General features: G+C 34.8%; 1 protein-coding gene across 1 annotated transcript; it reads right to left on the bottom strand.

Moving 5' to 3' along the window:
- Nucleotides 1-9883: 9883 nt before the first annotated feature.
- On the bottom strand, nt 9884-12099 carry LOC115889265 (solute carrier family 35 member F6). The gene is made up of 8 exons (XM_030909206.1): nt 11855-12099; nt 11627-11774; nt 10994-11147; nt 10837-10932; nt 10596-10784; nt 10374-10532; nt 10166-10320; nt 9884-10111 (listed from the first exon to the last, which is right to left on the bottom strand). Exons 1-8 carry the CDS (start codon nt 11929-11931, stop codon nt 9947-9949), a joined length of 1143 nt encoding a protein of 380 aa, XP_030765066.1. The 5' UTR covers nt 11932-12099; the 3' UTR covers nt 9884-9946.
- Between the last annotated feature and the right edge of the window lie 4310 nt (nt 12100-16409).

Below are 16409 nucleotides of genomic sequence, written 5' to 3'. Positions count from 1 at the left end.
ACTAATACTTCAGCTACAGTCGATGCTTCTTGGTTTGGAATGGCAAAAACTTCTGGCCATTTACTGAAATAATCCATCGCCACTAAAACGTACTTGTTGCCCTTGTGCGTTTCAGGGAATGGGCCTGCAATGTCAACAGCGATTCTTTCGAATGGCAGTCCAACGTTATATTGTTTCATTTTTCCCCTAGATCGAGTGCTTGGTCCTTGGCTGGCTGCACAAATTTTACATTGTCGACACCATTTCTTGACATCTTCGCAATAATCCACCCAGTAAAAGCGATCTCTCAGCTTGCTCAAGGTCTTGTTTACCCCAAGATGGGCTCCAGTTTTACCACCGTGAATTTCTTCCAATACCTGGGTAACTTTCTTCCTTGGTACCAGTAACTGAGTTGTTACTGTGCTGCCATCCGCACTTTCCCATGTGCGCTTTAACAATCCATTCTCAATAACCAGTGAATTCCACTGAGCCCAGAGAGCTTTGAAAACGAGCCCTCTGTCCGCAATATCCTGCCACGGTGGTCTCTCGCCGTTACCTTCCTTGAGCCGTAGTATTGCTCCGATGTCTGGATCTTCCATTTGATCTTTCCTCAATTGTGTCGTCGTCCACTGTTCATCGGTTCCAAGTTTAAAACTCCTTATCATGACAGTGCCTTCACGTTGTTCCGTTTTACAGCAGTGCTTACAATCGGTTTGACAGGGTCTTCTGGATAAACCGTCTGCGTTACCATGCATTTTTCCAGCACGATGTTGGATGGTAAAGTGATACTGTTGGAGCTTCTCGAGCCATCGTGCTATTTGACCTTCAGGTTGTTTCATCTCCATAAGCCACTTGAGAGCCGCATGATCTGTCCTAATTAAAAATTCTTGGCCGTACAGATATTTATGAAAATGATCAACTGCCTTCACAATTGCTAGCAGCTCCTTCCGGGTAACGCAGTAATTCCTTTCTGGTTTGGATAGAACTCGACTGTAATATTCTATCACTCGTTCTTCGCCATCTTGCACTTGTGATAGCACTGCACCTATGCCGATATTGCTGGCGTCGGTATCCAGGATATACCTCCCTTGTTGTTGCGGGTAGGCTAGAATAGGACTTGAACATAAAGCCGCCTAAGTCTTCCAAAGGCTACATCACAATCGGTGTTCCATTCGTAGCCGACTTCATCACCTGTAAGTCTATGTAAGGGTGCAGCTATATTGGCAAATCCCTTGACAAATCTTCTGTAATAGGTGCATAAACCCAGAAAACTTCTAAGTTCATGTTTGTCGCGAGGTTTAGGCCAATCCTTGATTGCAGCGATTTTCTTCTGGTCAGTGTAAATTCCGTCTGCTGAGACTACATGGCCCAAAAATTCCACTTGTCGCTGGAATAAGCTACACTTCTTCGGGTTCAAGTACAGGTGAGCATTCCGTATGCGGCCGAAGACTTCTTCTAGATTTCGCAAATGCTCCTCAAAAGTTCTTCCCATAACCAATACATCGTCGAGGTAAACCAAGCACGTTTTCCAAGTTAATCCTCTTAACACCACCTCCATGAGACGTTCGAAAGTGGCTGGAGCATTGCATAATCCAAACGGCATGACCTTGAATTGGTATAGTCCGTTTCCTGTAGAAAAAGCCGTCTTTTCTTTGTCTTCCTCGTCCAGACCAACTTGCCAGTATCCACTCTTTAAGTCGAGAGTGGAGAACCAGCACGAACCTGCCAGTGTGGTTAACGTGTCGTCTATACGTGGCAGTGGGTAGCTATCTTTCTTAGTGACGTCATTGAGCTTCCTATAATCCACGCAGAATCGTGTACTACCATCTTTCTTCGTCACCAAAACAACAGGAGATGACCATGGACTCGATGATTCTTCGATAACTCCATCTTCTAGCATCTTATCTACCATTGTCTCCATTTCTTGTTGTTTGGAAAGGGGCACCCTTCTAGGACGTTGTCGAATCGGCTGAGCATGACCAGTATTAATCCGGTGCTTCACAAAATCCGTTCTTCCACTGTTGTTCTTCTCAAAAATACTACCATGCTTTAGCAGGAACTGCTTGGCCTTCTGTTTCTCCTCAGGTGTTAGGTGATCCCATGGCTGTTCTAGATGTTTTAGTGTTTCTTGGGATGCCTTTACTACCATGCTTTAGCAGGAACTGCTTGGCCTTCTGTTTCTCCTCAGGTGTTAGGTGATCCCATGGCTGTTCTAGATGTTTTAGTGTTTCTTGGGATGCCTTTTGTGTAACAGCTGACGACACCTCATCACATCGGGTGACACTTCTTACAGGTTCGCAGATGGCTATCTTGTCACCTTTTTGGATCTTGACACAATTCGGGAAAACATTCGCAATTCTGATCGGTATATTCTTGTCGGTGTTCACCAATGACTTTCCTACTAAGTACCTATCTTGTTTCTTGTCGCCACTTTTTACCAGTCCAACACAGCACCCAGCGATTTTCTCCACTTTACCGAATACGATCTTCTCGGTATTACCAGGTATCACCACAGTTTCCGCTGATCTTACATCCATTCTGCCTGGTCCCTCGTCTGGAGATAACATGAACTCTTCATATCCAATATTTAAGATATTTCTCTGGTGATCGAACGAAAATCCATGTTGACGAATCATATCCATGCCCAAGATGAAGTCATCTTCAATATCTGCCACTAAGACGCTATGCTGAAACTTCAAATTTCCTAACTTCAGTTCGACGATAGCCTTTCCCCGTGCAACGGCCATTTCCCCCGTAACTGTACGTAAACACACTCTTCTTCCCAGAGACATCAGCTTCAATCCTTGCACTGAGTTAGCCCGCACCAACGATACCATAGCGCCAGTATCCACAGTCATTCGAATTCCCTTTCCATTGACTTTCCCGTCGATCACCAAGCTGTCAGCGGTTGTTCCTAGACTCCTAATGGAAAAAATCCTGGGGGCTCTGTTCTCCCCAGTCAATACTCGCCCCTTAGTATTGACTGATTTTAGTTTTCCTGGTGCCTACGTTCTCTGGATGCTGAACGGGATCGCATGAACGCGGCAATCCCGTTTGATGTGGCCATTCCTGCCACATCTAAAGCACCTTATGTCCTGTGATCTTCTATAGCTCTCTGTCTGGGTGTTGTTGCTACTCTTGTTCACTAGTAACTCACATAGTTTACTAAACATCTCCTCCAAACGTATGTGAGAACTTCCGGGCTGTTCCTCGACCGTTACCGATCTTATCTTCGGTCTAGGGATGGCGCTAAAAGCAGCTTCGATCTCCAGCGCCCTGACCAGTGCTTCGCTGCTGGTAGAAAATCGGGATATTTGCAGCGCCCTCTGTAATTCGTTGTCCCTCAGTCCGCTGATAAAGCACTGAGCAGCGAGTTCCTCCCTAATCCTTCCGGTGCTTCAGGATACGCTAGGTGTACCAGCCGACGTAAGTCTGCTTCAAATTCCTGCAGACTCTCTCCGGACCTCTGCAGGCGTGTCTTGATCTGGGCCTGGTAAAGTTGGCGTCGATGTTGGTCGCCATATCTTCTGTCCAATGCAGCGACCAAAGTTTGGTATTCCTGCTGTTGGGCTGCAGGAATCGTTTGCAACAGTTCCAGGGCAGGGCCACGCAGCGCGATGACAAGTGCCGCTGCTTTCTCCTGGTCAGTCCATCCGTTGGCAGCGGCGGCTGCTTCAAACTGACGGTGGTACATTGTCCATGTCGTTTGTCCATCGTAGGTCGGGGCCTTAAGGTTCGCTGTTCCTTGAACGCCAGGTGTCTTTACTTGTACCTTGGTCATCTGTAGGTCCATCTCCAATCTTTCTATCTTCTGCTGAAGGCGCTCCTCCAGATCTTCTACAGCTTCTTGGAAGTGGTTCTGTTGTTCCTGGCAACGTACTTCCAACATTGATTGTTGCTTTTTTTTCCATTTTTTCGAAACTTTTCTTGATACGGTCCTGCTCTTCAAGTTTTTCTTCTTGTCGACGCACTTCAAAACCTTGTAAAATTTTCTCGATCCGGTCCTGTTCCTCTTGTCTTTCTTTTGATGACGCGCCTCTAAGCCTTCCAGAATTTTCTCAAGCCGGTCCTGTTCTTCTTGTTTTTCTTTCTGGCGACGCACTTCTAGATTTTCTACAATTTTCTCCAACCGTTCTTGTCTGATTTCTTGATTCTCCATAAGCATTTTCTGTAGTTGGTCTTGTTCTTCTTGACGTCGTAGTTTTTCCTCTTCTTTTCTCTTTCCAATCGGGCTCGTTCTTCTTCTCGTTCTTTACGGAGTCTTTCTTGATCTTCTGCTTTTTCTTTTCGCAGCCTCTCTTGTTCTTCTGCCTTTCTCTTCTCATATTCTCCATAAAATCGCCCAATAATTTGCTTACTTCCTCCATTTTCTTCGCTTGCTGTCTCGTACCAACCATAAAAATTCCCAAATTCGGTGTAAAAATCGTCCAAACCACTTAATTTCTTCTTAAAATCCTCTTGAATCCCACTTCTGACACCAATTGTTACGGATTCCGTGGGTCCACTAATTTAAACTCACGATAAAATACTTAACGAATTTATTTTCTCACTTTATACACAATTACTAACTTATAACACACAACAAACTAACTATTTATAAGATTCCTTCACCAAATTGTCCGATTTTCAATTTTCACGCGGTATATTCAAATTTCAAAAACTGTCTCAGTTGTCGATGGCTCCGGCTTATATACTCTATTGACTGCTTCTCGAAATTTCCCCAATTCTCGGACAGCGTACTTCTTCATACCAGACAATTCCATTGTCTGATTCCCTTACTTCTCGACTTGACTAAAAGATGGCGCCTGAAAAAATCTTTTAATTTCTGGCGGATACATTGCGGTTGTGCAGGCAACCAGTAATACATTTTTAATTTCTGGCGTATACGCCATTTTTCTTGACAATATATTAAAACCTTAATATTAATATCTCATTTAATTATTATACTCTGTAATTCGATTCTGTATACAGGACTGCTTCTTTGTGAAACTTTGCTTTCTTTTAAAATAAAATGAATTTAGATCTTTATAATAATCATCCTCGGCCATACTCTATTTAATAGAATTATCACTTTTTGTGCCATTATTTCCAAATTTTGAAAGAGAAGTTCAAGAAATGTCGTTGGATAAATTTAGATTAGTTATACAAATCCCGCGTAAAATGTTTTATGCAATCTGACTAGTCTTCATTAGGCATTTTGCAAAACGACTGAAGGCAGGCTCTTTGTAAAATATCCTTCTTTTGTTAAAAACGCCGGCGTTTTATAATATGCCTAGTCTTTTTGCAAAATGCCGAGTTCGATACGCCTAGCGCCTGCGACATACATACCAAAGAATATCTTACATACTCTAGTCACTGGAATATTTTTCAAGTGGATATAGAAAAATTCTATAAATTTATTTCTTTCTCCTGTCTTTTTTACATGTCTGATGTCTGATTTCAGTTTAAAAAACTTAAGAGAGTATTACAACAAAAAAAGTATATGCTCTTTACATTGTATCAAGTTATCAAATAAACCACCTACTTTAAAACATCAAAAGAAAATAATAAGCAAAGTTTACAAAAGTTAATTTTGTAATTAAACATCTTTTTTAAAAGAAATGCGAATTTTTTGTTGTATAATTTTATTTTTCTCTCCTTTATAACATAATATTTGAAATAACATGATTCACTTTTTATCCATAACAATATTATATTACGCATATAACGTTTATTAATACGGTATGATCGAAAAAAGAACGGCGTCAAATTTCCTTGAAAACCCACATAATTTTACAAGGCACCGACGGGTTTTTTCTCGATGATACAGTATACCATCCATATTTTAATGCATACCAGTCTATATTTTAATGCATACGACAGAGACAGATATAAATGATCATTAATTTGACAGACTGAAAGACAAAATAAAAACCGGCATACAGCGTTACCGGTTCACACGTAAATTTTGATGCAAAATCAACACGTAAATTTTGATTTTGCATTAAACTGTCTTTATCACTGTCTTACACGTGAAAATCCAGACTACAGGTCTAGGATGACCCAACCTGTATATTTAACGCAATCACAATAGTCTAAAAATAATTATTAGCCTACATCAACATTAAATTCAATAGTTATTTCATTTAAAGTTGCATATTTACTTAAGCAAAACAATTCCTAAAAGGTAAACTAGTTGCGCAAGCTTCTCATAATTTAGGTTCATCTTTATTTAATAAAAAAGATATTAAATTTGAGGATGTTTCCTTGTCACTCGCCCACATTCAGCGTATACAGAATGCCTTGTTTAACTCAAGTAAATACTAACTTTAAAATATTATGCCAAGACTATAGTCTTTGCTCATTTGGCTATATACAATTTAGGCTGTACTTAAACTGCCGTTAAACGGTAGCTTACTAAAATGCCGTTAATAGGTATGACGTCGTTGATGTGACGCATGTGACGCACTTGACGGCTTTATCAAATACAGAAATTTATAAGGACTAACCAACGCTATCCACCCCACCAAATAACCAACTTAACCAGCGCAACTAACCTCGACACTGATAAAAAATATAAAAAACAAATATAAATTAGTAAAAATCAACCAACCCCACCAAATAACCAACTAACCAATGAATTAACACCCTCCAAATAACCACGCTAACCAACCCGCCAAATAACTAAACCAATCCAACTAAAAAGAGTGAAACCAATGCAATAAGATAACGCTATAAGCAAAAAAAAAGTCTTGGTCGGCGTGAGATTTGAACCACGGACCATTCGCTTACGAAGCGATAGCCTCAGCCACTGACCCACAGTTACTCTTGCAGAAAGCTTAACGCTAGGCATTACTTTCCGCCGACATGAACGACGTCACAATATCTATTAACGGCATTTTAGTAGGCTACCGTTTAACGGCTGTTTAAGTACATCGTACAATTTAACACATTTAGAAAAAAGCAGTCATTAACTCTCAGTCTCTCTCAAAAATAAACCCATTTAGAAAAAGTAAATCAATATAAAAAGAGATGTAGATTAAAACAAATGTATATGTAAGATACAGTAAACGCCACGAATGTTTGGGAGTGATTCATCGGTCGCTACCATGTGAACTAATCTGTTCAAGGTCACATACAACTTAATTCCAGTGCCGTGGTGTTTCAAGTCATATAATAGTCAATATATAATCTGTGTAATTTGTTGTTTTAACTGTCAAAGTCTTGTCAAAACATATATTTGGTTATAAGCAGGTTATAAGTATAAACTGGAATGCCCCTTTGCTCGCACTGCAAGCACACCAATGGACTGGCGCACAAAAACGAATCAATCAAAGAAACGCGATATAGTATCGTCTTTGTCATTCACGCTAACATTTTAGAATAAGTAGGAGGAGCGCAGGCAGATGATTAGACCGGGCCTTTAAAAACCTACGTCTGCGGTGAAAATTTACGTTTTTAATGTAAAAATGATAGCGCGCGTGTCGATTCTAACTTCATCAAGCGATGAATCAGTAATCACTCCCAAACATTCGTGGCGTTTACATTATATTCGTTCTTCTCTTATAAGTGTTTATTGTTTTTTTTGTATTATTTTTTAATGTTTTTAAGTATCTTTATACGATGTGAAAGAAAAAAAAAAGACATTTTTTTTCTTTTTTTTAATATTGTTTTGTAAATTTTGTAATGTAATGGGGTTTCCCGTAAATAAATAAATAAATAAATATATAGCGTATGTTAAAAATACGGAGTTGTTACCTTAAAATGTCATCAACTATTGCCATTTCTGTGATAACTTGACGCCGGTTTTTTAGCAAATCCATTAGAAATTTCAAATACTATTATATTTTGCTTTATTAATATAGTTGTTTAAAAAGTTCTGCTAAAGTAGAAAAGTTATTTAAATAACTTATCATTTTCTACATAATATCACTGTTTGATTGTTTCCACAAATATTTATTTTTTATATTATTATAATTTTTTTTTATTTTTACCTAACAGACGAACTAATGTGAAATATACATGGATCGGTTATCTAGCTGTCTCTAACTGACTCGGCTTCGACTCCAATACATTGCAGGGATAGGCGATAATCTGTACACCGGTTGTTGCATCGTCGAGCAGGACATAGGAAATCCCATGTAAATTTTAATGGGGTCAATTATTGGCTTCCCTAATTATTTTAGAGAATAATTCTATTTAGGTTTATTGAAGAGCACTAAAACCCACATTCAAAAAAATAACTTTAGATATTTTTGATTAGCTCGTTTACGAGTTATCGCCGATTTCTTTTTAAATATTTTTCATGGCCCTGTATTTACTTATGAGCACCAGTCAAGGTAAAAGATAACTGTCAAATAAAGTTGTCATTTAATACTACCTAAATTGATAAGTTATTGAATATTGTAATAATACTATAATTAACCTTGTAATTGATTACTTTATTTTACTTTAATTCATATTAATTTGTATTTATAAATACATCTTTAAGATTTCCGATGTAGGAATGAGTTTTCAATAATAATAAAGCACTAAATAGGTAAATTTCTGAAATGACAACTTCATTTGACAGTTATCTTTTATCTTGACTGGTGCTCATAAGTAAATACAGGGCCATAAGAAAGGAGAAATATTTAAAAAGAAATCAGCGATAACTCGTAAACGAGCTAATAAAAAATATCTAAAGTTATTCTTTTGAATGTGGGTTTTAGTGCTCTTCGATAAACCTAAATAGAATTATTCTCTAACATAATTAGGGAAGCTAATAATTGACCCCATTAAAATTTAGATGGGATTTCCTATGTCCCGTCCGACGATGCAACACCCGGTATAGTTTATATGTATATGATAAAAATACAGCACTCCTATAAGATGTCATAGAAAATATGTATTATTTGTGGTTACCTACATAACAGTGGCAGTCAACAAACAACATGAAATTTGTCATATATTAATCAATTTTAGGCACTCTATTGTTGAATAATAATAGTAGTATCTCACATATAGGCAATAATTCAATTAAATATTTACATGCTGATAACTTTATGTTTTTGCTTCCTATACTTACCTGATTCAATTAAAAAAATCATTATTATATCAATGTTACGTTATTACAGAAATAATATAAAAATGATTAGTAGTAACATTACAAATATTGTAGCTTTATATTAGTACAAGACCTAGCAACGTCGGAAAAACAAGTATTTTAATATGTCTAGCTCTTTGATATATCTTTTACTATGCTCTCTAGAACAGCATGCGGGCCCGTCTGGCTGCCGGTAAACGTTGCGTTCTCTACTGCGCATTGAAAGAAGATCCTATATTTTTATTAGTCCTTTAAATTCTAGTATTGAATTTTAATCGAACATGTCTCCATAGCGCAGTGCGTAGAGTTTCCGACCACGAACCGATGATTCAGAGTTCGAATCAGGGTCAAGGCAAAGCTTTTTTATTTTATTTGCGTTTATATTCTGATAGTAAAGTATTAAATATTTGTTTTTTTTTAATTACCAGAATTATTTAATACTTTACAATCAGAATATAAACGAAAATAAAATAAAAAAGTCTTTGACCTGACCCGGATTCGAACTCTGAATCGTCGGTTCGTGGTCGGAAACTCTACGCACTGCGCTATGGAGACATGTTCGATTTATATTCAATACTAGAATTTATAGGACTAAATTAATAAAAAATATAGAATCTTCTTCCGATGCGCAGTAGTGAACGTAACGGGTATTAGCAGCCAGACGGGCCGTATGCTGTTCCAGAGAGCATAGTAAAAGATATATCAAAGAGCCAGACGTCTTAAAATACTTTCTCGAAAACGTTGCTAGCTCTTAGACTATATAGTCTGATCACAAAGTTTTATGAGTAGCAGACTTTGACAATAAAAAAACATGACAAAAATTAAATAAATGAAAACCAATCTAAGAAAACATATATAATTTTAGGCATTTCCTATACTAAAACTAAAACCAGTATGACATCATTAATCCTCTGTATCGCCTGCATTTGTGTTTATTATGCTTTCATCATCAAGCCTATGTCTATTAGTTCTTCTTAAAATGGCTGATCTAACTGACATAAAGGTGGATGCAAATGTTATTCCATTATACAAACACATACCAACAATTAACAGAAGAAAACCCAGAAGCTAAAAGGCAGTCATATAAATTTTTTGACAAAAAAAATAAAAAGATTGATATACCTGTAAAGCGTGGAATTTTTGATCAAAAAACATTAAACTAAACATCCAAATAATAATCGTTCTAATGCTATCCAAAACCATTCTGGTAGTTGCTGACATTTCTTTTGTTACGCTTATACCAGCAAAATTAAAGAATGCAATTGAAATAACAGTACCTATAAATTACATAATAAATATTCATAAAAAATTTCAATCTAATTATACAGACCTAAAATTGCAATAAATAATTGCCAACTGTGCCCAATTTGAACAAAAGCATCAACGGCATCTTCTAACCGATCCCCATTGTGCTGTGTTAGCGGAGGGCCAGCACGTATAAAATAAAATGGGATTTGTAAAAATCCAAGAGTTAAAAAACCAAACAGTCCTAAAATAACCCAAATAAAATTTGTAAAAAATTAGAATTTATGAATTAAAATTCTTAACAAACCTTCCCATCCTACAGCTTGCAAAGGAGGTATGTTTAATCCCCCAACAAATTTCTCTTCTACCACCATTTGAATGGCTTGTATAATTTGTGCAATTACAATAAGCATATCGCCTGTTATTATATCATTTTTATTATGAGATCCATCATTATCATTAGAAACAAAATCTGCCACACCAACAATTGCTAAACCTAATGAAAAATAATGAAAAAAATTATATTCAAGGGATTTCAAATTCCTTACCTATGATCACAGAACCTATTCCAAACCACTCTCTTTTAACCAAATTTTTCCCTAAGAAAGCTACGCTCAATAATGCAACGAATACAATAACAGATCCTAAAAACATACATTTACATAAATTTTATATATATAATACTGTTTTATTCAAAGAATATACCTCTGAACATTTGAAAACTAGAAGCAAAAGTTAAATTGAGACCAATGTACATTATAGATGTAGCTGTCATATCACACATAGCAGGAATAAACAAAATGAAAGGATTAAAATCTCTATTACCCTTTGTCAACTCTGAAACATCTTCTGTTCCATCCTAAAATGTGTTTGTACAATATGCATTATATGTTGCTGTACCATATAACATAATTTCCATTTTATATTTTTATATAATCTTAAGCCCCGTTCTCAGAACAGTGACTGTCGCTAGCGACACATCAAAGGAACCAATCAGATTTGTACAAAATTCAAACAGCTGTCAATTTTAAATTTAGTACAGCCTGAGCCAGAGTTTAGCTCCCATTGGTCGTTTGAAGTTAGTTTGAAGTGTCAGTCAGTGTAGCTGGAGACACAACGTCATTCTGAGAACGGGGCTTTATAACTAAACTCTTTCATACAATTAAAATTATTGTTTTTAATTTTTTAGCATGTAAATCTAAACCTATTTAACAATATGAACGATGAATCATCATATCACTATATAAGAAATTTACTTATAATAATATTATAGAAGGTTAGCAAAAGAAGAGTACCAAAGTACTACAAAATTTACTAATAAAAATGAAAAAAACTTACTGCTCTTTTACTGTATATCTTGTATAAAGTTTTAAATAATACTAGACACATAAGTTCGCCCAAAAACATAGTGCTAGCTTGAAAAAAGGGGTGATCAAAATTCTTTTCTTCGCCATCCCGACCAATTGATTTTATCAAATCAGCCCATCTAAAAACATAAAAAATTAATGTCCACGAACACGAGAAAAATTATAGCCGATTATAAGATTTATTTACTTAAAAACTCACTTTGTACTGATTGTGTTGATGCTTCCAGTAGTAATCATTAAAAGAGCTATAAACGTTTGGTAACCAGTCCAAGCCATTTTTATATTTTACGGTTACAATGGAAAACGAAAAAATATTAATAAATTTTTTTTAAAATATCTCACATAGACTTGTGAATCACAAATTGTGAACTTGACTAAACAGATTTTATCTGATTTTATCAACAGATGTTTAAATTGACGTCTACGACGTAAACAAAGAGTTTGACAGATAACAGTTATACAACCAAAAATACACACTTAACTTTAAATCTTCTCTTAATACGCTTTTAATTAGATCTGAAATATTCCACGGTACTTTATAAATAATGGAAAAATCTATTGCAACAACTTATTTGTACAAATGTAATAAAAATGGCAAAATATTAGAAAAAACTTAAGCCCTCCATAGAAAAAACAATCTAGTCATATATCAAAGTGTCATTAGTCATATATAAAAATTAGAAAACTGATCTATAGATTAATATAAATATCTGAACTTGAAATGGGCACGAGTGTTTTTTTTTTCTCCATTTAAGTGTTATTTAAATTTTCGATTAGAGTAGATAAATTTGGTGTAAAAAGAGCTCGTATTATATTAAAGTTTTTACCAGAGATATGGAAGTGGGAGAATGAGCTTCGACGAGTGCGCATCCAAATTTTTGTCGACGGCAAGATGGCAGACATCTTCCAGGTCTCGCTGTCACTTCCCCTCTTTAATTGACATCTGTTTGTTTTGTTTTGTTTTTCGTTTGTGTTGTTATCTAGTTAAAATTTATTATTTATCTCAATTATTCTAAACACTAATTCAAAAAGGCTTGTATATTCATAGTCATTCTAAGAAAGCTAATACGCCGGGAATAATGATTAGTTTTCATGTGTAAGTTTATACAACATAATCGTGTTTACAGATGATTCAAAACTGTTTATTTTTAGTTTTCCTAAAGGCGATTTGTAAAAATCGTGATTGTAATTGGGAATGGTCAAAAATAAGTGTATGATGTGGCCATTTAAAGAGGTTGTTGACCATTTAAAGAGGTTGTTTGTCAAAATTCAAGTCATTGTCATGACTTGAATTTTGACAAATTGAATTTGTATCAAAATAATTTTACGAAATATAAAATTGATGTTCTATTACAAGATTGAGTTTTTATTGTCGACAAAAACCAGGATAAATACTAATAATAATACCCTTAATAAAATCAATGATGTTTATGTATTATGAAAATATTTGTTAGAGGACATGTTATGTAACAGTTTTTGTAACACAATTTGAAGGGACGAATAAAAAAAATAAAACAAAAACATATTTTTTTCTAGGTTTATATTAAAAATACAAGGTAATCATCAAAAATAATTATGAACCAAATGTTTTATGAATATACAACTTGAACAAAAAGTTGTTTAGAACAATTTTTACCAAATTTGCAAAAATTTTAAATTGAAACGCGTAATTCTGTACAAGTAAACATGAAATAATTGTAAATACTTATTTAATGGCATTTCGAGTGTTTAACGAGGAAAAGGTCATCTGTCCGTAGCGTCTTTTGTCAGAATATTCGTATATTTAGTGTATTATATACCAATATTGTACGCAGTTTTGAAACTGATAATTAAATAAATCATATTAATGTTAACTAACCATAATAAATGATAGAATTTCACTAAATTTAAATCACAGGGGAACTGTTTACATTTTATGCGAATGCCAACATCCTATTGTTATTGTTTGGTATGTTGCCCAGTATTTCTCCGCTTTTGTTTATTTTTGATTTTGTATACGTATACTTTGGGGAAATCTTAAGAAAATAATAATATAATTAGCTTACTACTTTTCAAAATTTCGACATTTATAATTTTATTTAGTACTTATTAAGATTCAGTCAAGATTACAAGAAAAATAAACTTGAAATATTTGTAAATTTTGTCATTTTTCATCAGCCGTTAGGATTAATTTTTAATCTGACAACGCCGCTCTGTTGTTATAGTATTTTCTCATGGTACAAAGAATACAAGGTATGATATTGCGCAGGTTGGTCGCTACGTCACAGGTGATAACAGACGCTATTGGTCAGCACGCTCCGCGCGCCAGTTCAAATCGTCAAGATATTGTTATAAATCTGTTTTTTTGTTTATATACCGTCATTGAATTATCGCTAAGCAAGTTACTGTGGAGCAGTGCGTAAGGAGTCGGGCTAGAAAGCGAGAGACCGGAGTTCGAATCTCGGCCGGGACATAACTTTTTATTTATTTTTTTAAATACTGTTGTATTCTATAGTTTTTTTTGTAGTATAAAAAAAGAACTATTTATTCTGTTATTTTTTAATCTCCGTTATTAATATAAATTGATTGTTGGTACAATACCTCATTTAATATAAAATAATCTACTTTTTGAAATGTATCGGGCCCTAATTGTACCTAAAAGTAATATATTTTTAGTGATATACCATATTGTAAACTATTTAATATTTCAGTCACTTAAAAAGTTAATTTGCATTGAATAATTGTCTACCATTAAAGGAAATTTGAGCTATAATATAATCCTCGATGGGCATATTCTGGGTATGCAAATACTTCCTCTAAATTTTGGGTGTCGTTCAACCAATTTATTCTCAAAACCTGAAACATCTATATATAAAAAGAAGCACAGGTCACTAATTATAATAAACTTCACCCTTGGAATTACTTCTATCACAATTACAATACGTTCATCTGCATTGGCATTTTCTACTTTTCGATGGGAAACAATAAACTTCCCAACATTTTTTAAATGATGTAATAATTCCTCTTGTGGTTACTTTACCATAGATAACCTCATCTCTGTCCTCATGTGAATTCAGAGGCAATGAACATGAAAATTATTTACCATAAACTAAAAACCTAATAAACAATTTTATACCGAATATAGAAATAAATTTAGTATTCTTACCTAAGGCTATTATCGACCAAATCCATGTTAATAGGTAATTATTATTTTTAAATATATTTTTGGAACTGCTGGTTTTAGTAATTATTAAATTAAACGAACTAAAAAGTCTTAAAAATAAACAATTCTTAACCATAAACCCAAAAAATGCAGATATCCTGTCAACTTTCTTTATTTTTTATTTATTCATTATTTTCATAGTGACGTCACAGGTGGTATGCGCGAACTGAACGAAATTGGATCCGCTATCGATCATACCTTGTATTCTTTGTACCATGACTTTTGATTATGTATAAATACCGTATGATCGAATAAAACGGCGTCCAGTTGGCTTAGAAATGATGATCGATGACATTTTCCATATAATTTTACATATAAAATGACAGCGATCTTCATTTCATAGCCATCGCTGACGCCGTTTTTATTCGATCATACGGTATATACACAAGCAGGGTATTAATAGGGTATTAATACAAGAGGCGGGGTAAAATTTAAAAATGTAATTGAGTTACGCATATTTTATTTAATATATTATTTTGCTTATATAATATTTATTTAAGCTTATTATAGTTATTTTGTATTTGTTTTATAGTTTATAGGTATTATTATTACGAAGTTCTATAATAAAACAATATTTTACTTTATTTTATAAAAAATAATGTCATAAAAATATGACCTTTCTGTTAGGTATATTAAATTTTTGAAAGTTAAGAACAATCTAGACTTAAACAGACTGATAGAATTCAATTTTTATTCTAATTTCAATTCTATCGGAAACGTTTAAACAAACTACAAAAATAATTAATGCAATAAGTTAAATAATATATTATTTGAGGTGTTTTTAATTATTAGACAAGTATTATATAGTTATTTTTATAGTTAAAGACATTTTTTAAAAATGTAATTCAGTGACGTAAGGGACGACGTAATCAGGGAGATGATTATGAGAGAACCAGAGGAGAGAACGAAGAACGAATGTTCCGTTGATATTTTGTCATCCTTGATAAAACCAAAAAGTAATGATGGAATATATACTGATTATCGCCTATCTCTGCAAATGTGTTGGAGTTGAAGCCGAGTTAGAGACAACCACAGAGACAACTAGATAACCGGTTCATGTATATTTCACTTTGAATAAGAAGACTAGGGTGCAGCCACACTATCCTAAAAACGGCGTATCGGCGTAACGGCGTAATGACCTTGAATAGATTTCCAGCAATTCTATTGGCTGAAACATTCATCTGTCAGAAATTTTATCTGTCAAATTCATCTGTCAAAAATTTCAGCCAATAGAATTACTGGAAATCGATTCAAGGTCGTTACGCCGTTACGCCGATACGCCGTTTGTAGGATAGTGTGGCTGCACCCTAAGGAAGGAGCATAATGCTATCCATGTATTCATGCATGTTGGGCGGAAAAGGCACCATAAAGAGTACGTTCCACTAAGCACTCATAACGTTCACGCTCAAGATCGCGATTTTTCCGGTTCCACTTGCTTGCGAGCGTTACAATCATAAACTCAAGTGGAATGGGTTATGGGGCGTTTTAAGGGTCAATCCTGTCAATGTATGTAAATAAATAGTAAATAATAGTCAAAATCACAGAAGAGAAT

This window comes from Sitophilus oryzae, unplaced genomic scaffold (assembly GCF_002938485.1).
Source record: "Sitophilus oryzae breed Bouriz unplaced genomic scaffold, Soryzae_2.0 scaffold_813_pilon_pilon, whole genome shotgun sequence".
In the NCBI taxonomy this organism is placed as follows: domain Eukaryota; kingdom Metazoa; phylum Arthropoda; class Insecta; order Coleoptera; family Curculionidae; genus Sitophilus; species Sitophilus oryzae.
This window is presented reverse-complemented; position numbering and strand designations above follow the sequence as displayed.